The 24,184-nt window shown below is 40.3% G+C and overlaps 2 protein-coding genes across 4 annotated transcripts in view; one reads left to right on the top strand and one right to left on the bottom strand.

Annotated features, from left to right (window-relative positions):
* Positions 1 to 14,134, top strand: part of tctn1 (tectonic family member 1) — a 44,821-nt gene extending 30,687 nt beyond the window's left edge. Inside the window, exons 13-15 of one of the 2 annotated variants that reach the window (XM_060908910.1) lie at positions 966 to 1,097; positions 2,307 to 2,465; positions 12,117 to 14,134. In XM_060908910.1, coding sequence (XP_060764893.1) covers positions 966 to 1,097; positions 2,307 to 2,453 — 279 coding nt within the window. In that variant the 3' untranslated portion in view covers positions 2,454 to 2,465; positions 12,117 to 14,134. Of the gene's footprint in view, positions 1 to 965; positions 1,098 to 2,306; positions 2,466 to 2,661; positions 6,100 to 12,116 lie in introns of those variants that run through there. The other variant, XM_060908911.1, reaches the window with a different exon arrangement.
* Positions 915 to 24,184, bottom strand: part of hvcn1 (hydrogen voltage-gated channel 1) — a 32,208-nt gene continuing 8,938 nt past the window's right edge. For both annotated transcript variants that reach the window (XM_060908917.1, XM_060908918.1), the window contains exons 3-6: positions 15,987 to 16,091; positions 15,667 to 15,898; positions 12,093 to 12,205; positions 915 to 6,605 (exon numbers count right to left, since the gene is read on the bottom strand). In XM_060908917.1, the coding sequence (XP_060764900.1) occupies positions 6,549 to 6,605; positions 12,093 to 12,205; positions 15,667 to 15,898; positions 15,987 to 16,091 (507 nt within the window). In that variant the 3' untranslated portion in view covers positions 915 to 6,548. The remainder of the gene's footprint in view (positions 6,606 to 12,092; positions 12,206 to 15,666; positions 15,899 to 15,986; positions 16,092 to 24,184) is intronic.

The following is a 24,184-nucleotide window of genomic DNA, read 5'->3' as shown; positions in this document are numbered from 1 at the left end:
TTCACAAAAGGTTGGCATCTCTGCATTCATAATTTTTCAAAAAGAAAACCAGCATCTTGTTTCATATTGGATCATGCTTCCATGCCGTGTGAATTGGCAGGGTTGGAATTTATCTAGATGAACTCAGCACAAAGGGAAATAAAACTTTACCAGAAGTGCATTCATGTTGTGCATCCTTGGTCATTTCCCTGAACTGGTACTCCCATATTTTGAAGAATCTGATCAACCTAATACATTTATTAAAGAATATATAGAGCAGCAATTTGCAGGGTCCAAGCATGCTTTCTGCAAAAGGCTGGAGTTGGAGTGGATGAACATGAGATAAGAAGAAGAAAAAAACATCCATGCAGCAGCTCTATCAAAAACACTAACATTAGTGGATCAAGGACAGGAATTCCAATTTATACACGTCTGTGAAATCGCACAATATGAAGCAGATACTTTAAAAATCACTTCTCACACTATAACGTCTGTTCGAGAGAAATCCTTTGTAGAGACACGTTTCCCAAGAGTCACAGTGAAGCAATCAGGGTTGAGTTGCTTCATAATTACTGTTTTGAATCCGTCTCGCTTTACAGTATCATTATGACTGGTCTTAACGTCTACCATCCATTATATGCTTTGGGTTCAAGTTCAGCTTTAAACTGGTTTTACTCCTTTCTGCTTTGAGAACTGAGGTGTTGATTAAGTCTGACACTTTGTTAGGACTTGTTCAAAGCGGTTTTAAGACGACCTTTACTGTGCACAATTTACTGCGAAAGACACTTTGTGTGGAACAAAATAATATTAACCAAATAATTTCTTTTCTTTTTTCCTTCGTTTACCTTTTTCCCCTGTTTTTGTTCCTCCAGTGATAAATGACAACCAAGTGGCCTGTTTTACTTAGAAATATCATGTTATGGAAGAAAACTGTTTATTTCCTTTTTTTTTAATACACAGTACATTTATTCAAAACATCTTTCCAGAGCACGCAGGGATGCAGCATTCCAGTGTCCTATCATCTTGAAGTAAGATGGACCAAGTATGGTACCTTGGTGAACCCCCAAGCCCAGATAGTGAAAGTTATGGAAACAATTCAGACCAACACCAGCACCTTGGTAATTATAAGCAGGTTTTTTTTTTTTTGGTTCTCAATGTCTAACAGGAGTCAATTAAAGCCACTGCTGTTATCCTGAAGACTTCATCAATTCTTCATCAGTTCCACAGAAAACTAATTAAGTTATTCCACAAAATCGAGTCGTACATGAGCTGATAGCCGAAGAAGCACGTAGCACCCAGTTGGCTATAAGCCATGTACGACGAGATTGAATGGAATAACTGTTTTATTCTATCCACATTCACTGGATTTTAGGAAACAGAAAATTTTTATTTTTTGCAAATTTGATAAATGAAAACTTTTATACAAAACGTCCGACAAAATCATTTCCGCTTAGAATGTAAACAAACTGGCGAAATGATAGCAATTTGTGAAAAATGCGATAATTCGTGAAAAATAATGTTCTTACCATCAAATACCACATTTTGTTGCTTTTTTTTTGTGCTTTTGGGGGTCGTCGTCGTCTTTAGGGTTTTTTTGGTGGTTGGCAAACCAACTTAAAGGTGCATTACTGCCACTGACTGGGCTGGAATGTGGAACAGGAAATATTGGGGGTGGAGAACTATTCTTTTAGCTACTTTTGTTTCTTTTAAATACTTAGTTTTTATTCTGTCCTCAGTTGGTTCAGCAACACGCGCCACCATTTTGTTTTTCTCTACTCACAGTATAGGAGCTGATATCCTAGTAGTAGAGTAGCCAATCGGAGCACACGATTGCTCATATCCAGTGAATGTGGCTAGAATAATAACTTTTATTCAAATCTGTGGTGTGATGTCATGCGTTTTTGATGAACTTCTTAAGGTCACATGACTGTCACTGGTCATGTGTGTTTGCACTGGTGTGTAAAGATGATAGGATGCTATTGTAAGTTGATGATGGTGCATTTATCATGTTCAAGAATGGCTTGTTTCAGGTTGATGGTTCCACAACTGGCCCACATAATGTCTTTTCATCTCTGTCCTTGATCTGGATATTGTTGTCTTCAAAAAATGTCCCTTTTTTGTGGTTCCTGAGTGACGCAACAGAAAACTGTTTGTCACAAGTTTACTATAATAACCTCTGTTGTTCTCGCTAATTAAAGTGTAATTAATGATCTTACCCTTGGGTAATGGTGTTGAATGACATATTTTTTTTTAGTGTCACAAAGAAATTTAACACTTTGTACTACATTAGCATGTTTTTAATAATGAATATTGTTTATTTTTACCAGCCATCTCCCTTGACCAGTGGTGGTGTCGTCTCCGTCATGATTTCTGTAAGTTTCATTGACGTGTCACTGTCAGCCAGCCCAGGATTCAGAGCTCCACCCACCATCAACGCCAAACTACCTTCTGACTTTTTCTTCCCGTTTGTATAAACAAGGAAATGAGTAAGTGTTCCACATGGAGGTAATTTCCTGTCTAATGTAATCGCACAGGAATAAATATAGTGCCATAATTTGAGTTCCGTGAATTGCAAATTTGTTTGATTTCATAAATCTCTAAATTGTAACAGATTTTTTTAAATTCTAATTTCATGGTTGTGGATTGTTGTTCATACATTCAGGTTTTACTTTCTCACTTTAGGGGTTTACACAACATAATTAAACTAAAGCATGAAAATTTGGACTCTCTTGGCCCCGCCTTCAAAATCATCACACTATTGAGGACTTCCATGTGACATCATCACAACTGTGGATTTGTTTACGCGGCCATATTGCCGGGCAAGCTTTTTGAGAGACAATGACCGGCGCACGTGTACACGAGCGATTGTAAGCCCAATTCAGTACACATCTTCAGACAAACTTGTAGAAGTTCCATCTAAAAGAACAATACCAGAGACCTGTAGTGCTTTTGGATGTAATAACAGACGTGGAGATGAGCCTGGTTTAACTCCTCACCGCTTCCTGGTGAACCCAGAAAGATGAGAAAAAGGGCAGGCTGCAGTTAAACAGGAGACTACCATTCCTGTGTGTGTGTAGAACATTTTATATCAGGTTAGTGTGAAAGCTCTGTGCAACGTTAAAATGTAGATCTGGATGTGGGCTTTGAGCACGATATATTTTATTAGTCCTAATACTTGGCTTGACGGAGCAGCACGTTTGTTATGTCCTGATAATGTAGACTCAGCTAAACACCATAAAGTATGCTAGATCTAGGCCCTGGCTTGTTTATTACTACTACATTTGAAGTCCACATTTGAGCTTATCTTTGTCATAAGGTATTTTTCTTCATCAGGAATTTCCCATAACATTCCAGCACGAAACCTGCCTCGAAATCTTGGTCAGCATCTGTACTTTTGTAAGCCTTTAGCACCTCCGGTGTATTTAGAAGCCCCAAATACTAAATAGTTCAGGATGTCGTAGTGTCCCAAATCCCGTAGGAAGGAGCAGCCTTTTTTTGTCGCATGTAAACTCAAGCACAGTGAAATTTCTGCTCTGCATTTAAACCATCTGACACAGTGAACGCATGCATGCATACACAGTGAGCGTGAGCGAGCAGTGGGCAGAATAAATAAATAAAAACATTTGTGGGTAAATTATATGGATCTGTGATGCCTGCATGTTTCAGCTTTTGGATGCAACACGACCTGCTGGTATAAAATATAAATTTAATAATTTCGGAGAGATTGTACTGACTGCAGTCGTCGCGATTGTCATTATTAACTGTCGCGGCCGTTTCTTTGTTTGCCCGGCGATATGGTGGACGCAATAAACAAAAATCTGTGACGTCAGTGAAAGTACTGTAAGGGTTGTGAGTGAGTAATTTGGTGTGTTTTAATTCTAAAATGAATGCTGCAAAAATGGCAAAAGAAGTACTATTTTGTGATAACGTGAAAATTGTACAAAGGGAACATGGACTATGGATTTGCAATTTGTAAAATTCTGATTTTATGTTTATATTACTGTACACTCACTGTACAAGCATTTGTTGGATTGGAGCAAGCAACACTTAATTGACTGTCATTGTCAATGTTTTTGAAGTTTTCCAGTTTGAAAAAATAGCACAACATTTAAATTGTGGAGGACTACTTTTGCTTGAGCAAAGGAGGCGTAAAAAAGGAAATTTGTATTTATATTATTTAAAAAATTATCAACCCACATTGTTATTTTCTCTGGCATTAATGGCAGCTGTGGTAGTGTATTATTGATCAGGACAGACAGTATAAAATGTATGTATTTATAGAGATCTTTGACATCTATCTAAAACCATTTATATATAAATGAGGCATTTTAGACTTTTTTTTTTTTAATATTTATTCTTTATTGTGCCCTCATTCCCCTCTCCACAACAATGGCAATACTGTAAATAGTAATTATTCTGTACGAACTATATATGGTACACAGTTCTATGCAAAAGTCTTACGCACGTGTAAAGAAATGCTGTCAACCAAAAATGGCTTAAAAATAATTAAATGAAATGTTTCAACATTTAAAAAAAAATAATAATTTTTTATATATATAAGCAGTAAGTCATAATAAATGAAACAAAGTCAATATTTGGTGTGCGATGACCCTTTGCTTTAAATAATAATAATTTCCAGTACAGCGAGTGCAGTTTTATAAGGAAACGAGCTGTAGGTTTTACTGAGCATCTTACAGAACCAGCCACAGTTCTTCTGGACACTTTGACGGTCATACTTGCTTCTTAATTTTGCACCAAAACCCAGTAGCTTTCATTATTATTATCTGAAAAGTGCTCTCTTATGGAATACGCTACTCAGATACAATTTTTTTTTTTTTTTTTTTTTTACCCCCCTGTAACATTTAATTTTGTGCTGGAAAACAAATGTTTGGACTCTAAAATGTTTTTGTACTGACTCGATAATGTTGAAGTCATAAAATTGTTATAGATTTCTAAGTTCGTATGGGGGGGAAACCAAGGGGCCTAAAACTTTTGCACAGTACTGTGTACTGCACTCAGATTCACATTTTATAATACATAATATTTTCAATTATAAAATAAACGTTTGATTCTTTTAGAAAATATTCAGTTGAGTACATTATCTCGCAGCAGGCTGAACAGAAGCTTAACAGTTTCAGTCTTAGAAATATATTAGTATACATACTGTAATTTTGCATAGACTTTGAATAAGAAAATAATTGAATTCAAGTTGGGTTATAAACTTTTTTTTTTTTTTTAAAGAAAATATAAAGAACAAGCTCACAGTTGATTTCCCTTCTCAAATATTCCCAACGTTACATAATGCAGACTATTGACTACCTGTGGGAGAAGGCTTCGTAGATAGGCATGATGTTGGACTCCTGATTCCTGAAATAAAGTCTGTGTCTTGTTCAGAAGGCAGTACGAGTACAGCTTGGGAAGGCAGTCTCATAAATCTGTTCACTTGATGAAAGTGAATTATGAAGTCTTGAAAGAAAAAAAATAAATAAAAATGGTGGCCAGAACTGATGCAGATTCTGCATTCGACTAAATTCAGAGGTGGAAACTCAGAATTGCGTAATTTTTCAAATAAACTCGCTGTACAGTGGGTTAACAAACATGGATGCCTTCACGGTTGTCTTATGTAAGCAAAAATCCAGCTAGCTAACTGTGATGACTGATGTCCATTTACCTCCTCAGCTGTATACAGCGAACGGTTTTATAATAGATTTAACAAGCTAATATGTTGATTGATCGAAAGCAAATCCTAGTATATGCAGCATAACTTGAGGGGCTACAGGGATTAAAAGGGACAGTCCTGACTTCTCCATGTAGGAATTCTAGTCAGAGATCAGAAATTCCAAGTGACGGGTTTTAGTTGCGTCTGTAATCTTATTGCAAACCTTGAGTAACAGTTAAGATATTTAAGTTATTCCATAAAATCGAGTCGTACATGAGCTGATCACCTGTAAACCACGTATGACGAGATCGAGTGGAATAATTGTTTTATTCTAGCCACATTGACTGGATTTTCAGAAACTGAGCTTTTTTTTTTTGCAAATTTAATAAAATTTAAAACTTTTATACAAAACGTCCAAAAAAATCACTTCTGCTCAGAATGTAAACAATCCAGCGAAATGACAGTAGCAATTTGTGAAAAATGCTATAATAATAATAATTCTTGAAAAATAATTAAAAAGTTCTTACACTTAAATACTTTTATTCCATTTTTTTACGGTTTTGTTTTCGAGTAGTTTCTGTTTCATCCTCGGTTGGTTCAGCAAGACGCGCCGCTATTTTATTTTTCTCTACTCCTGGTATATGAGCTGATAGCCTAGTAGTAGAGTAGCCAATCCAAGTGCGCGATTGCTCATATCCAGTGAATGTGGACAGAATAAAATGATTTATTTTCAGAACACTCCTTCATGGCCTTGTTCTTCAGAAAGCTGCAGCAGACCAGATTACTGGTATAACTAAAATTTATCACGTTTGATTCTGACCTCTCGATTGTTAGCTTAGTATATTTCCCTTCATTGTGTGCTTATCGCGAGTATTTTTTTTGTACGGCCAGTAATGGCGAGTTATGATCATCAGTACTCGATGGAGTGCTTTGTTAAGAGTGCTCTCATCCTGTTGACCTCTTGCTCCTGTAAACGAAATCAGAAAATACATATTAGTGCTTCTGCTCAAAGTAACTCGGACATTTATAACCAAACCAAAATGTACACTGCTTTGTGTTCAGGGTAAAACAATCTGCACTATGAAGTCCCTCCCGTGCCAGGATGTGATCTTCCCAGGCAGTCTCCTGTCCCAGTACTAACCAGGCCCTTGAGGCATATTGGACATCGCCAATCTCCATTTCTATAGACCCCTTTCACATGACGTCACCGCGCCGCGAGATTTTGTTAGGCGCCATATTGGAAGACCAAGTACATGCACTCACAATATAAAACAAAGTACGAGTGAGAGTAAAGTGACACGATGGCTGATAATTCGGGTTATGTGAGTACATTACCAGCTGCAGAAAGGGCACGGTATGTGGAGAAACTGGCTGTGATTGATGGGTTTGACCCATGTGATAAGACTCGCGGCAAGGGAGAATGGAAACCTAAGGAGGACCGGACACCAATTCTGCCATCTGTTTGCTACCCAGACATTGTAAACTATTTGTTGTTTACACCCAGTGCCTACACTCAGTGTTCGAACTATGCCGATATTTTCGGGGGGCCCCTTTTTTTTCCCTTGGGGGTGTGTGTGCTTGCGCTTGTCTCGGAGCGCGGATCTCCAAACACATGAAAAGCCTATCTTACGCACATATCACGCGGACTCCACACACGCATCGCGTCTGAAGTCATAACTCATCAGGGGAAATCGTGTCCGCATTGGAATGTTCAAAAAACAACCTCGCGTCAACAATGATACCACACGCAAGAAAAAAAAAAAAAAGTCAGGCTACTCAACAACCAACCTGGCAGCAGCGAACAAGCCCCAAACCATCCTAAATTATTATTATTATTAAATTGTAGAAGTCTGGGAGGCTTGCTCCTCATACAGTTATCAACTTGGGGCCACTTTAGCATGTTTTAAATCTGAATTTCTTGCGTTTGCTTACCTCAGTGTCCGCAGATCATGCACAGACTTATCCATTATATCCACAGTTTTTTGCCAAGTCTCACACAGGTTTCTTTCAAGTCTACTGTTGGGCCAATAAATCATAAATAAAACAGCTCAGATTTGTTTAAATCGTTTGCCACTCCACTTTATTCTCGTGGGTTCACATACCGCTGCCGTTATTATGCCCTTATCACGAGTTTGTTGGTCTTCCAAAATGGCGCAGGGTCTGTTTACTTCTGGTTTCGGGTGACGTCAGTGAAAGGGGTCTATAGCCCTCGGCCTCTCGCCTATTACATTGCTGGGGTTACAGTGGGGGGGGGGTCGGTCCTCTGGTAACTATAAGAGTTTGACTCCCTGCTTGCATCTGTATTGTGGCGTCCCTCACCATTTTGATAATGGTCTTTGGTATGACCTGACTGTGACCGCAATCTCCCGGTCAGGAGGTGGACCTGCTAACCACTAGGCCAGCTCGTGGTCAGTGCGTCCATGTACTTTGCTACAAATTCCCTCCTTTCGATGTAAAGTGGGTGGGGCTAACCTTTGACAAAGCTTGGACATGTTACACCATCACCAATCACAAGCCTGATATCAAAATGAGTGACCTAGTAAGTAAAAGCTAATCTAGCAAACGTAGCCTACTGTGCTCACTATACAAGGTAATTCTTTTGGGGGGGACACAACCTTGAGACTTGAAATGAAACTTTACTAGCGCACACACACGAAGGAAATTTGGACACAAAAAAGAGTTTTGTTTTGTTCTTAAAAGTACTGAAGTTACAAATATTTAATATAAGCACCATTAGTGATGCACAAAACTTCCATGTGATAGTCCAAACGCTGCTCTGTACGCTGCAGTATATCCATATAGCTGCTTTTAAGATCAGCTGTGCTGAGAAAACTTGGTATTAAAGTGTTTCTCTGAAAAAGGAGACAATCCTAGTATTTCTACATCACCTGGCTGAATTTTCTATCAGATAAAAGTTGTAAAGATAATTTTTCAGACACCCTGTATAACTGGCTGTGTGATACATATCAAAAGTATGTTGAGCCTGATAACCAACTTCAACTAGTGGCAAAAATTTAATATTTCCTGAATATTTAACACAATACTTCAATGTTTGCCCACCGCACTTGTGATTACTTCTGGAAATCTTGGCACCTTTCCCTGAGATAAGAACACGCAGCCTGTTTAGTCAACACTAATAATGGAAGCCTATGGAAGGTTATTAAAAGATGTACAGTACTGTTTAAAAGTCTTAGGCACCATATTGTGTGTGGGTTTTGGGCCCCCAATACAAACTTTGTTATAGATTTCTATTTTATGACTTCTACACTATCGAGTCAGTACAAAAACATTTTAGAGTTCCCAACGTTCATTCACTTTCCAGCACACAGTTAAATGTTACAGAAAAAAAAGTTTATATCTGAGCAGCATATTTCCAGAAGAGACGACTTTTCAGATTAAAAAGAAACCATAACGAAGGCTACTGGGTTTTGGTGCAAAACGAAGAAGCGAGTGGGATAGTCAAAGTGTCCAGAAGAACTGTGGCTGGTTCTGGAAGATGCTCAGTAAAACCTGCAGTTCATTTCCGCATAAAACTGCACTCATTGTACCCGAGACTACTATTTTTTTTTTACCCATTGACGCCGGATGCTGCGTCGCGCAACATTGCCCCTAGCGCCGGTTGTTGCATAACGCAACATTGCCCCAAATGCTGGTTGTTGCATAACACAGCATTGTTGATTTTGTCATTATTTTCAAGACGCATGCCAGATTTGTTTTTTTTTTTAATAAAAATGTGTTCGTGTTAATGATGAATGAGCATGATCCAATAAAAGCAGAGAATTTTATCTTTTAAATGCAACTTATTTCATGTCTTTATGTGCTTCAGAGGCTGAGATATTTAATTTTTCATAGGTGTTTTCAATTAATTATTTTTATTTCAGAAAACCCTCAGGCAGATGGGGACCTTTTCTAAAAACTGGCTTAGGCATTTGCAGACGGTTTTTTGCAGGCGTTTCAGGCGTCAATGGGTTAAGCAAAGGATAGTCTCACACCAAATATTGACTATAGAGGTGTTCACACGGCAACTTATACTCCAGTGTAGCACCGGGGCTGCCCCGGTAGAGCGTTCACACGGTACAAAGTTATACCGGTGTCGCCCCTGAAAGCTGCTTAAACCGGTGCAAATCTAACCCTGCTCGGGAGGTGGTTTAAGAAATTTACTCCGGAGTAAATGCTAGTTTGCGGGGCAGCACCGATATAAAATGGGACGTCTGAACGCTACAGGGGTAGACTCGCTACGCGTGAGGAGAGTTGATTACATACGGGCATTGCATAATTTGCATCCTGGTATTTTGCGCTTCCAAAATGGCGAATATCAACAACAACAGAACTGCGTGTCTTCCAGTGTTGCCAGATTGGGCGGTTTTAAGTGCATTTTGGCGGATTTGAACATATTTTGGGCTGGAAAACGTCAGCAGTATCTGGCAACACCGGTGTCTTCATCCACGTTGTTTTCCCGGCGCTTGGTGATGCCATGACAACCGGGAAAAGGAAGTACATTTTCACGCATGCGCATATTTCATTTCTGCATTATTACTATCGCATAGCACGGTCACAAAAACTGCCGTGTGAACGCAAGTGGGGCTGCACCGGTGCTAACACGCTTCTGCAGGTTTGTGATGTGTGAACGCTCCACAAAATTTACACCGGTGTAAGGTATATCGCAACAAAATACATCGGTGCAGCATCGATGCAAATATGTGCCGTGTGAACACCCCTTTTGTTTCATTTATTATGGCTTACTGATTATAGCATTTTATTTTTTTTACGTTAAAACATTTTAAAATTATTTTCAAGCTGTATTTGGTCTACAGCATTTCTTTACACGTGCCTAAGACTTTTGCACAGTACAGGTAGTCGTCGACTTACGACCTATGCAACTTACGACCGATCGACTTTACGACCGTCTGGTTATGACTGGCAAGTGTTTCCCAGCTGAGCGTACGACAGTTTCCACCCCAGCTCCAGGTACACACGCAGTCTCTCTCACGCTCCCTCGCGCACTCCGTCATATAGTTTCCGCCGCAGCTCCTGGTTTATGAAACGAGCAAATGCTCCCGCCAGCCCGAGCGCTGCAACAGCTGATGATGACGTAGACGACCCACAGCCAAGCACCAGTGATGCCAGCGGTCACTAAGTTTTGTATTTTGCCATGTTTTACATTTGTATTTTGCCATGTTTCAAACTAAAATGTTTTCTATTTTTCACACCTGTATTTCGTATTTTTTGTTTTGCACATGTTAAACGAATTGTCCTGTACGCAGTGTAGTACGCAGTGTTTGACTTAAACCAAATAATGAGCCAAGGTAATGAAATAAGAAAATGTTGATAAAATAAGACTTTAAGATGATTACAGTATCATTACACATCACAATATACTTACGTTCATTTAACATAGGCCGACTTACGACCAGATCGGTTTACGACCGGTCAGTCGTAACCAAACGCAGTCGTAAGTCGACGACTACCTGTACTGTATTTTAAACCTTTCTAAATCTATAACATTGATCCTTTCAGAGACGGGACTACTTTTTGTCAGTGGGAATACTTTGTGATTGTGTTAATAGTGAATACGACAGACCCTCAGGGAGAGTATAAGTAACCAGAACTACTTTCTATCCCTGGATCATTAAAGTATAAAGATGATAAAAGTCCAGAAGTACAGTTTTGGTTAGACCTTCTCTCTTCTCAGTATTCACAGAGAGAGTATAATGGTTGTAGTTTTTATTTCATGATTTATATAATGTAACAACTGCCCTCAAATTTCCAGGAGAAGAGTTATTCTGGGTTTGTTTGTTTTTTTGGCAGTATGAGCAAATATGTAGACCTGATAGACAGCGGACTGGAAAATTGTAACAAACAACAATTAAGTTATCGACAAAATCGAGTCGTACACGTGTTGATAGCCGACGAGGTGCGTGGCACCGAGTTGTCTATAATCCGTGTACGACAAGATTGAGTGGAATAACCATTTTATTCTATCCACATTCACTGGATTTTGAAAAACGGAGCATTTTTACTTTTTGCAAATTCAATAAATAAGAACTTTTATATAAAATGTCTGACAAAATCATTTCTGAATGTCCATGTAAACGAGTCGGCGAAATGACAGTAGCAATTTGTGAAATGCGATGATAATTCTTGAAGAAAAAAAAAGTTCCTATCATTAAATACTTTCATTCCATATTTTATTGCTTTTTGTATTTTTTCGAGGGTTTGTGTTTTTTTTATTTCATCCTCAGTTGGTTCAGCAACACGCTCCGCCATTTTGTTTTTCCTCTACTCACGGTATATGAGCTGGTAGCCAATTAGAGCGTGCGATTGCTCATATCCAGTGAATGTGGATAGAATAAAAGTTGAGCTCAGATTTGCACATTACAGTTTCAAGCAGGGAAGATGTTAAAACTATGAACGTTATGTACTCCTTAGTCTGCTCAGCAGGTCAAACACTTACCAGTGCGGTTTTCTGCTCTTGCAGCTCTCTGACTTGAAGGAGGAGATGATCGTTTGCAGCTTTCATCCTCTGCACTTTGTGATGAGCTTGACTCTTCACCGACAACAGAATACCTACAGGAGAGAGAGAGAGAGAACAGAAAAACGTACAAAAGGAATCAAATTTTGCGTTTCTCAGATTTCTACCTTGAATGTTCTTGGATGTTTTTCTGATAGGAGATCCACAGCAGCAGGATGTCCAGTGCTACTGTTTAACAATTTGTTGTAAATACAGCATTTCACCCTGAGAGATCAGTTTTTGGGCAGTGTAAATATGCTAAACTATTCCTTACCATCTCGCAATGCTAAAATTAGAACATGCGCTATATGGGCAAATGAGGGGAAGCCATGGCCTATAGAGATCTTGCAGTCACGTGACCGGAAAGTACACAACCGCCATCTTGTCGGTCAAAAACACCGCTGAATACTGCTGCACTCGTGTACAGAATGGATCAATTTCAACCGATGGACTACACGGCTCATTTTTCTAATGAACAGATAGCTAGATATATGTCTAAAATAAACGATCTACAGATTTGTGACCCTTATGGCTTACCGGACGGAGTTTTCACGACCGGATTTTGAACTGCCAGCGGAATACCTCATTAACTTTCCCTCGCTGTTCAGTGGTGAAGCACTGCGTGCTTATAAATCTCTGGACAGTTATCTCTACAGAAATTCAGGATTTGTCAGCGACTCAGATGTGGCATCTTGTAAACAAAGAATCCTCATTGGATGGGTAAGTCACTTAAGTATTGAGTATAGCACTGACCAGCCGATTATAGAATAGAATAAGGTAATTCCAGCTGTAATTCCAAATCGTCCGTCTTGTTTACATGGATCTGGCGTTGGAGAGGTAGCGGCTTGGCAGTGGAGATTTGAGTGGCTGTTTTCTGAGCTTAGTCAACAGGCCGGCTCTACAGCCTCGCTTTTGCTTCTGCTCCCGACACCGCCTCCTTCGCTTTGCTTCTGATAACAATCCACGGAGACCCCGCTGGTCTCGTCCGGAATGTTTTTGTTTTTTTTTCTCATCCGGAATGTTGTGCATGCGATGGAAATCGCTACAAACCGTCATTTTCTGCTGGAAACCAATGTCCAGTAAGTCCATATGGTTGTAGTGGATATTGAAGTCCGGTACAGACGAACAACACGCAAAAATACACACAAAAAACATAAACGTGCACAGGTAGGGAGAACTTGTAGCCGCAGCCGTTGTAGTAGAATTGTATATAGTAGGGTTTTCCAGAAGAAAAGGTAGAAGTAAAAGCAGAAGTAGAACCAGAAGTAGAAGGCGGAATATGGCTTTTGACCGACACGATGGCGTCTGTCACAATCTGGATCGGTTGTGACGTCACATGCAAGTGCTCCATAGGTTAGAGAAGCAGCTTTGGGACCGAAAGGTTGCTGGTTCGATTCCCTGAACCAGCAGGAATGGCTGAAGTGACCTTGAGCAAGGTACCTAACCCCCCAAAACCGCTCCCGGTATGTTGTACATCGCTCTGCATAAGAGCATCCGCTAAATGCCTGTAATGTAATGTTTGTGGACACCTAACATCACGCCCATATGTGGTTCTTGCAACAAAGTTGGAAGCACACAATTGTACAGAATGTCTCTCTATGCTGTAGCGTTACAATTTCCCTTCACTGGAACTAAAAAACCCAAACCTGTTCCAGCATGACAATGCTCCCGTGCACAAAGCAAGCTCCATGAAGACATGGTTTGACAAGAGGAGAAGAACTCAAGTGTCCTGCACAGAGCCCTGACCTCAACCCCACTGAACACCTTTGGGATGAACTGGAACACTGACTGCACCCCAAGCCTCCCCTGGTGAAAAAGAAATGTGCCAAGTGTACTAAAATTTAGCATACTTTTGTGTACTTGAAGCCACACTAATCATCAATATACCGGTACTTCACGTGTTTATGATTAGTCAACTTGAGGCATGCTATTTTGGAACAACTAATTTTGTACTAAATATATTTTAATTGTAATTAAATTGTAGAAAAGTGCAACTTGAAGTGTATTTAATGTACTTTTATGTGCTAAATTACACATAACTTTCACTTAAAGTATATTTTAGTATAATATATTTCTATAAAGTGTAATATAGTATAATTATTTTAAAGTGTGTTAAAAGTGTTAGCGCGAAAGCGTGATGTTAGTATACTTATATATTTACAAAAAGTACAATTTGTGTAAGTACATTTTCAATATACTATTGAAAATATAAATGTACTTTAAATACAATAAAGTACATTTATTTTTCACCAGGGTCCTCATCCAACATTTGCATTTGTGGAGACTGTTCTGATGGATTAATGATGCGAGGTAACATGCAGTGATGCGCCATGTTCATTTAGCATTTGTTTTACGATGATGCAGTTCCTTCCACACCATCCAGTTCGGAGACCGTCAAGGACACAGAATATGACGTAAGAATATAGAACACGGTATGTGATTTGAGACACACCCCTTTTACTTAAAGGAACAGTCCACCGTATTTCCATAATGAAATATGCTCTTATCTGAATTGAGACGAGCTGCTCCGTACCTCTCCGAGCTTTGCGCGACCTCCCAGTCAGTCAGACGCAGTCAGACGCGCTGTCACTCCTGTTAGCAATGTAGCTAGGCTCAGCATGGCCAATGGTATTTTTTGGGGCTGTAGTTAGATGCGACCAAACTCTTCCGCGTTTTTCCTGTTTACATAGGTTTATATGACCAGTGACATGAAGCAAGTTCAGTTACACAAATTGAAACGTAGCGATTTTCTATGCTATGGAAAGTCCGCACTATAATGACAGGCGTACTAACACCTTCTGCGCGCTTCGGCAGCGCATTGATACGGAGCTCAGATATCAATGCGCTGCCGAAGCGCGCAGAAGGTGTTAGTACGCCTGTCATTATAGTGCAGACTTTCCATAGCATAGAAAATCGCTACGTTTCAATTTGTGTAACTGAACTTGCTTCATGTCACTGGTCATATAAACCTATGTAAACAGGAAAAACGCGGAAGAGTTTGGTCGCATCTAACTACAGCCCCAAAAAATACCATTGGCCATACTGAGCCTAGCTACATTGCTAACAGGAGTGACAGCGCGTCTGACTGACTGGGAGGTCGCGCAAAGCTCGGAGAGGTACGGAGCAGCTCGTCTCAATTCAGATAAGAGCATATTTCATTATGGAAATACGGTGGACTGTTCCTTTAAGTCACCAAATATTTTCTGGTTGATTTAAAATTTGAGGCAAGACATTTCCCCCCCATGTAAATCACTAAACTCAAAGGTTGTACCTGTAGTTTGGATATACAAGGTTAAGGTCAGTATTTTAATTTAATTTTTTTGCATGCAAATTAAAATGGTTTTAAGCTATGAATTGACTCTGTATTGCTTGACATTGACATGTAACATCAGAAACCAGAAAAAAGGAGTCTCTCTGAGATACTAAAACACCCTGTCGAGTTAAGGGGGACTGTTTCAGAAGGTAAACAGCACAAAGTTTAAAATAAAAACTTCCCTGAACTATACATGAGCCGTACCGTTAATGATCCTGGCCACCCTCCACAGCCTGAGCAGGATGAGCAGACCCGTGGCATCGAAGGCGTTTTTTTTGGAGAGGTCGACGATATCCAGGATGAAGGACACGATCACGATAATCGCATCAAACACTTCAAACTTGTGGTGGAAAAACTCGAGCCGATACGCGTACAGCTTAAAGCCCAACTCCACCACGAAGAAGGTAAGCAGTGCCAAGCTGAGGTAACGAAACACCTACAGAACGACAAAACGAGGAACAACTGATGAGGACTTTCCTTTCTGATGATGAAACTACTTTGCGTTGGATCTTGCTTCAGCTCACCTGTGGCGCGATGTGCTCCTTGTCGGCTTCGATTATGGACAGGTCTAAGAGCAGCTCACACAGTACAAATAAGGCATCCAAGATCACCAAGGACACAATAGTGATCTAGATCACAGAGAACAACACTGTCATTATCAAGGTTCATCTGTAACTTTCTAGTAACACTTTTTCATATCTTTAAATGTCAGGAGGGTTTTTATGTATAGATTTAGGTTAAAAGTTAAACTATATTGCTGTCTGTGTAAAGCTGGTGGTATACTTCAAATGATGAACCAATTGTTGGTTTACTTAAAGAGAAAATCTCATTATTCTATCCACATTCATTTGATATGAGCAATCGCACACTTCGATTGGCTACTCTACTACTACAATATCAGCTCATATACTGTGTGTAGAGAAAAACAAAATGGCGGAGCGTGTTACTGAACCAACCGAGGATGACATAAAAACTACTTGAAAACAAAAAAAATAAAAAGCAACAAAATATGGAACAAGTGTTTGATGGTAAGAACGTATCTCTCCTCCCAAGCATTAGTATTATTATTATTATTATTGTATTTTTCACAAATTGCTACCATCATTTCACCGGTGGGTGGCACGGTGGTGTAGTGGTTAGCGCTGTCGCCTCACAGCAAGAAGGTCCGGGTTCGAGCCCCGTGGCCGGCGAGGGCCTTTCTGTGCGGAGTTTGCATGTTCTCCCCGTGTCCGCGTGGGTTTCCTCCGGGTGCTCCGGTTTCCCCCACAGTCCAAAGACATGCAGGTTAGGTTAACTGGTGACTCTAAATTGACCGTAGGTGTGAATGTGAGTGTGAATGGTTGTCTGTGTCGATGTGTCAGCCCTGTGATGACCTGGCGACTTGTCCAGGGTGTACCCCGCCTTTCGCCCGTAGTCAGCTGGGATAGGCTCCAGCTTGCCTGCGACCCTGTAGAACAGGATAAAGCGGCTAGAGATAATGAGATTTCACCCGTTTGTTTACATTAAGCGGAAATGATTTTGTCGGATGTTTTGTATCAAGTTTTTATTTATCGAATTTGCAAAAAATCAAAATGCTCCATTTCTCAATCCAGTGAATGTGGATAGAATAAAACAGTTATTCCACTCAATCTTGTCGTACAGGGCTTATAGCCAACTCAGTGCTACGCGCCTCGTCGGCTCATGTACGACTCGATTTCATGGAATAACTGTTAAATGTCACTTAATGTTATTTGTCGATTTGTAGTCCCGTGATGTTTAATGTAGCACCATGGTCCTGGAGAAACATTGTTTTTGTTTTAACTGTGTACTGTACCAACTGTATATGGTTGAAAGGACAATTAAAAAAAAAAAAAGCTTTGACCTCTTGCTTCGGTGCAGAATGGTGTTGTGAGGACTATGAGCTGACCCCCACTGAACTACTGGAGAAAGAAATGCTTTTCGTACCGCTTTTGTTAATCAGTATCAATTTGTAATAGCAGCCATGCTGTTTAGATATATAAATCAGCGTATGGCGTTTGGATGGGGGATGTGACAGATGTTAGTTATAGGGTTTATTTTGCAAAGCACAAACTGATCAGGAAGAAGGAAGTGGTGTATATCAGAAAGGCTGGGCTGCCAACTCTCACGCAATGAGCGTGAGACACACGCATTTGATTGTCTTCACACGCCATACCTCCAATTTCTCACGCTAGAAAAAAAATCTAGTTTATCTATCTAATCTAGGCTACCCATTGCGTCGCGCCAACCACTTGCGATCGATCAATTACGCCTTACGCACGGCTAAACAGGCAGAGAGGTGTTCCCTTCTGTACACACTCCCCTATGGTAGGTGGCGCATCTAATGATGCTGCACTCGCCGGAAGTTGGATAATTGCCTACTGTCAATTTAGAGGAAGAGGAGAGAGAAGAAGGTATCCGAGTTGAAGACGGGTGTCTCAGACAGGTTTGTACATATGCACGCCAATGTGTGGTGCTACTGGCGTAATTATGAACTTATATAAAGTTTCTTAATCATTTTAGCCTATAAGTGTTGTGAGAATATTTAATGCCATATCAAGAGCTGTGTACTAGGCATGCTAAATCATTATAGGCCTCCTGCCGTGCCACAGCCTCTACCTTCCCCAACAAGCAGCACGGGAGAGCACCTCCTTAGCACACAGTTATTAAGCGCATTTTTAGTTTGCTTACTGTATGTTCTCATACTTTATGACTTTATTTGAAGCCATACTGGAAATGTTGTAAAATAAAGCAAGTAAGAGATATTACAAATGCAAGAAGAGCCATTAGCCACCATACCTATTGTTTATTTACAGGGTATTTATTTTTAATTATTTATGATGTATGTAATTGCTCAGTTAAAGTAAATAAAGCATGGTCACCTGTAATATCAAAGAACTTGAACTTGTGAATAATTAAAAAAAAAAAAAATACAGAACAATATACTGAGGAGACGGGGTTTCAAAGAGGGCAAGACAGGTAGAGAATATTTGTCAGATAACAGGCCCTGACGAATGTTCTATTACGACATAGATAAGAAATAAATTAATAAGAAATATATTAATATAGCTTATTTAAGTATGACACATTTTTAAGCCCAACTTTGTGTGCACAGTCCCACCTATGGCCAAGGTTCAGCTTTTTGTGTTTCAATACTGTTCAAACTTAATCATTGTAATGTTTCTTGTAGCACATGCACATTTTGCTTACTGTTTAAGCATTTTATTTGTTCTTTTGCTGTTGATATTTTTCCCCATGCCAATCTTCTGCTGAACCCAGTGGTGGGGAAAGCCCTTAAATGCATAATGAATAGTCAGTGAGGGACAATCTTATTTTTTGCAACAGTTATTAAAAACTTAACATTTAGTTTCAATTCAGAAGGTGTTTAGGCTTAGCTGATGAAATATTTTCAAACATGAACTTGCCTTTAAATCTGAAACACAGGTCTATAGGGCTACAGGAACATTGGCAGTCATCTGTCGTTTTCTAGTGTGGGGGCTTTTAAGCCAAAACTTGGTGCTTTTGTTGGCCACAAGCTGAAGGCCTGGCAAGTCAGGGTGTGTAAGAATGTAGGTATGGCACAGCAGGCCACTCCAAAAATCCACCAGAATGCAGGAACATCTACTATATCCAAAATCTCAACCCCCCCCCCCCCCCCCAATTGTCCATCTCCAGCTGGACGACCCACAAACAAAACACCAGAATGCAGGGGGACAAGAGAATATCAAACTGAATACAAAATTCCCACTTACTGCATGGTGTGCGGAAAAATTTTGCCGTTGACCCCCCCCAAAAAATATCTCACTCCAAGGAATTTCGAAAAGTTGGCAGCCCTGAGAAAGGGTTTGTGCTGCTGCTTCTGCAAACACACAAAATCTGGAAATGATGTTTCGACCAATCACAGACTGTATACTGCCAGCTTAAATTCCAGCTTCTTCATCACGGGAGGTGAGGAGGTCATCCAAGACGGCTGCCGCCATAATCTTAAAGTATTCAGCTACATTGTGAATTGGTTGATATAAACACACTCGCCGGCCACTTTAATAGGAACTTATTCTTCACAGGAGTGGAACCCAATGTGGTCTTCTGCTGTTGCATGTGGAGATGCTTTTCTGCTCACCGCGGTTGTAAAGAGTGATTTATATGAGTTACTATACCCTCCTGGCAGCTCAAACTGCTCAATCTGGCCATTTTCCTCTGACCGCTCTTATCAACAAGGCGTTTGTTTCCACCCACAGAACTGTCACTTACTCAATGTTTGTTTTTCGCACCATTCTGTGTAAACTCGAGAGACTGTTGTGTGTGAAAACCCCAGGAGATCAGCAGTTTCTGAAATACTCAAACCAGTCCATCTGGCTCAAACCAGCACCCATGCCACAGTGAAAGAAAGTCACACTTCACTGTGAGATCACAATTTTTCCCGTTCTGATGTTTGAAGTGAACATTAACTGAAGATTTGTATCTGCATTATTTGATGCATTGTGCTGCTGTCAAGGGACTGGCTGATTTAGATAAGTGCATAAAACAGACAGCAGGTGGATGGGTGTTCCTAATAAAGTGTCCGGTGAGTGTAGACCTCCATGAAGAGAATTCGTTTGAAATTTCTGAAATGGATATTACAACAATGCACCAATTCCACTTTTTTTCAGCTTGATCTACATAGCAGCGCTGAGCAATACCAACATCCTCACAGGTTTTGAGCCAACATCCTGCAAGTTATGCAAAACATCTGTTCTGTTCATGTGTCTGATCGGTTTCAGTTGACATCCAGAGGTTGACGGTAATGAATTACACTTACTTGAGTACTGTACTTAAGTACACTTTTTGAGTATCTGTACTTTGAGTATTTTTTTTTTTTGGAAACTTCTGACTTTAACGTCACTACATTTGAAAAGGCAAATATCATACTTTTTACTCCACTACATTTCTATCAAGTTACTTGTTACCATGAAGCAGCTTTGAAAGTGGATGGTTTTTTTTCTTTTCTAAAATGTGATGGTTTTTCCGCAGGTGACACAGAGAGCCTATCAGTAATCACTCGGGTCACGTCAAGTCCACAGACTGGATAAACTCAAGTTCAATGATTTCTCAACAGCATTATTTGAACACGATCAGTTGATGGCAGAATAGGAGGCGGTGGTTCTTCTGGGAGAAAGGAATAAAGATTTGTTTCGTTTTAAATGTTTGCTTTGTTTGCCTAAAACGAATCACATCATGACCTCCAAAAACTCGCTGTCCAACCTGCAGAAGCATACGTAAACATTTTATTCCAAGAGAAAGCTTGCAATGAAGTTGTCTGCGCTTTTAGAGCTAGCGATAACATTGCAATAGCTATGCAGTCTGGTTAGTCAAATTACTTTCTATGGATTTGCCCGCCAAGTTGCTGTAGCCTTGTCCACAGCTAACGTTAACACATAGCTAGTTAACTTGGACACACTTTGTTAGCATGTAAACACGGAGTTACACTAACATGAATAACGTTAACTTATGAAGAAGTCCTTTCAGATATGTTTTAGCATAATCTTGCCAAATAAACAGAATGTAGAAATCTTTCTTTTCTAGTAGTGTTAGCTACCCAATATGATTTCAAGTTTGAAAAGAGTTTGCTAGCATGTCAGGTGGAGCTTCACTGACTAGCTAGCTTAACGTTAAACCACCATGATGGCACGGCATGCGTTCATTTTGTGAATTCACATTTCTGTCTTTGGTAACGTTTTGTGACCTTGCATAATTACTATAGCTACTACTTTTTTTTTTTTACCAGTAGCCAAAGAAAAAAAACTAGCTAGCATCTTATTGATTTCTACAGGTTCTACAAACTAGTCAGTAAATCCAGTCAGTTGCTCCAGAGGCATTAAGTTTTGTAAGCGTTGTGGCAATAATACAACAATGCGTTGACAGCAAATGTACTTTTAATACTTAGGCCCCGGTCACACCGCCCGAACTTTGCTGGAGCGTTCCTGGAGCGGTGAAAAAAATTCATCACCGCTCGTAACCGTTCACCACCGTTTAACAAAAGTTGGCCCCCGTTAAAGCGACGCCGTATACGCTCGGCCACCGCTGATGTTTCTCGAGGGGCCCTCCTACCGCTCCGAAAGTTTTGAGCTGCACAAAATATTGCGAGCGGTGAGGAGGGGGCAATTTTCCACCCCGGCAAAGTTCACCCCCGCTCCACCAACGCCCAGTCAAAGTTTGGCACCGCTAGATGCAAGTTCGTGGACGCTTGGGTCCGCTAGGCCAACGCAGAAATCTTGAACGCTGGACCACCGCTGCTTCGCCAGCGTTGCCCGGGCGGCGGTTAAACGTTGCACAAACTTCGGTGGAGCGGTTGTAAGCGTTTTACGAGCGGACACGGGGTTGCTGGAACGGTGTCGGGCATTGAAGCAGCTATCCATGGCGGCGATGAACTTTGGTTTGGCGTTGGTATAGAGGTGTCGGAGCGGGACCAGAATTTGGCTATAAATACGGGGAGAAATGGACCAGGAGCTCATTTGGAATCGAGCTGCCGTTGAGTTCAGACCTCATCTATATCGAATTTGCTCAAAGTTACAGTAAAACTGTATCACCATGGATGCTGAGAGACTTGCTATGATTGGTGCTAAACCAACTTTATACCCCCGCCGAGCCAAAGCCCGCATGCGCAGAACGCCGCTATACCAACGGTCACGTCACCGCTAAACCAACGCTCGCTACCGCTCGCTACCGCTAAACCAACGCTAAAGCAACGCCGGCTTCAGCGGTGCACCGCTAAGCCAACGCCCGTGTTTTCGATTTTTTTCCCATTTTGTGCGCAGTGATGAGCGTTGTCGAAATTCGGCCCCCCCTCCCTACCGTTCAAGGAACGCTCCAGCAAAGTTCGGGCGGTGTGACCGAGGCCTTAAGTACTTTTAAAAGCAAGTACTTCAGTACTTTAACTTAAGTAAAAATTTGACTGGACAACTTTCGCTTGTATTGGAGTAACATTTGACCAGTGGGATCTGTACTTTGACTTAAGTAATGAAGTTGGGTACTTTGTCCACATCGAATACATTTATGTATACGTGTAAAGTACATCAGTGGATCAGAATGAGAAATGCACAGATACCAACACCAGGGTTTCAAGCCAACACTGGGTTCATAGATTTCAAATACATTTTTTAAATTAAATATTTATATTGTATATTTTCTAGCTTGTTGGAACTTGTGTACACAGTGGTGCTTGAAAGTTTGTGAACCCTTTAGAATTTTCTATATTTCTGCATAAATATGACCTAAAGCATCATCAGATTTTCACACAAGTCCTAAAAGTAGATAAAGAGAACCCAGTTAAACAAATGAGACAAAAATATTCTACTCGGTCATTTATTTATTGAGGAAAATGATCCAATATTACATATCTGTGAGTGGCAAAAGTATGTGAACCTCTAGGATTAGCAGTTCATTTGAAGGTGAAATTAGAGTCAGGTGTTTTCAATCAATGGGATGACAATCAGGTGTGAGTGGGCACCCTGTTTTATTTAAAGAACAGGGATCTATCAAAGTCTGAGCTTCACAACACATGTTTGTGGAAGTTTATCATGGCACGAACAAAGGAGATTTCTGAGGACCTCAGAAAAAGCGTTGTTGATGCTCATCAGGCTGGAAAAGGTTGCAAAACCATCTCTAAAGAGTTTGGACTCCACCAATCCACAGTCAGACAGATTGTGTACAAATGGAGGAAATTCAAGACCATTGTTACCCTCCCCAGGAGTGGTCGACCAACAAAGATCACTCCAAGAGCAAGGTGTGTAATAGTCGGCGAGGTCACAAAGGATCCCAGGGTAACTTCTAAGCAACTGAAGGCCTCTCTCACATTGGCTAATGTTCATGAGTCCACCATCAGGAGAACACTGAACAACAATGGTGTGCATGGCAGGGTTGCAAGGAGAAAGCCACTGCTCTCCAAAAAGAACATTGCTGCTCGTCTGCAGTTTGCTAAAGATCACATGGACAAGCCAGAAGGCTATTGGAAAAATGTTTTGTGGACAGATGAGATCAAAATAGAACTTTTTGGTTTAAATGAGAAGTGTTATGTTTGGAGAAAGGAAAACGCTGCATTCCAGCATAAGAACCTTATCCCATCTGTGACACATGGTGGTGGTAGTATCATGGTTTGGGCCTGTTTTGCTGCATCTGGGCCAGGATGGCTTGCCATCATTGATGGAACAATGAATTCTGAATTATACCAGCGAATTCTAAAGGAAAATGTCAGGACATCTGTCCATGAACTGAATCTCAAAAGAAGGTGGGTCATGCAGTAAGACAACAACCCAGAAGCACACAAGTCGTTCTACCAAAGAATACTGAAATACCAGATACTGAAAGCAAATGTTCACATACTTTGGCATACCATTGATTGAAAACACCTGACTCTAATTTCACCTTCAAATTAACTGCCAATCCTAGAGGTTCACATACTTTTGCAACTCACAGATATGTAATATTGGATCATTTTCCTCAATAAATAAATGACCAAGTATAATTTGTTTTATCTCATTTGTTTAACTGGGTTCTCTTTATCTATTTTTAGGACTTGTGTGAAAATCTGATGATGTTTTAGGTCATATTTATGCAGAAATGTAGAAAATTCTAAAGGGTTCACAAACTTTCAAACACCACTGTATATCCTTCACCACAGAAAATCCTTTGACACCTTTCTTGGCATACAAAATGAATCAAAGATTCTGATTTTGAAACATCATGTTAA

The sequence above is a fragment of the Neoarius graeffei genome, chromosome 25, assembly GCF_027579695.1.
Source record: "Neoarius graeffei isolate fNeoGra1 chromosome 25, fNeoGra1.pri, whole genome shotgun sequence".
Taxonomy (NCBI): domain Eukaryota; kingdom Metazoa; phylum Chordata; class Actinopteri; order Siluriformes; family Ariidae; genus Neoarius; species Neoarius graeffei.
This window is presented reverse-complemented; position numbering and strand designations above follow the sequence as displayed.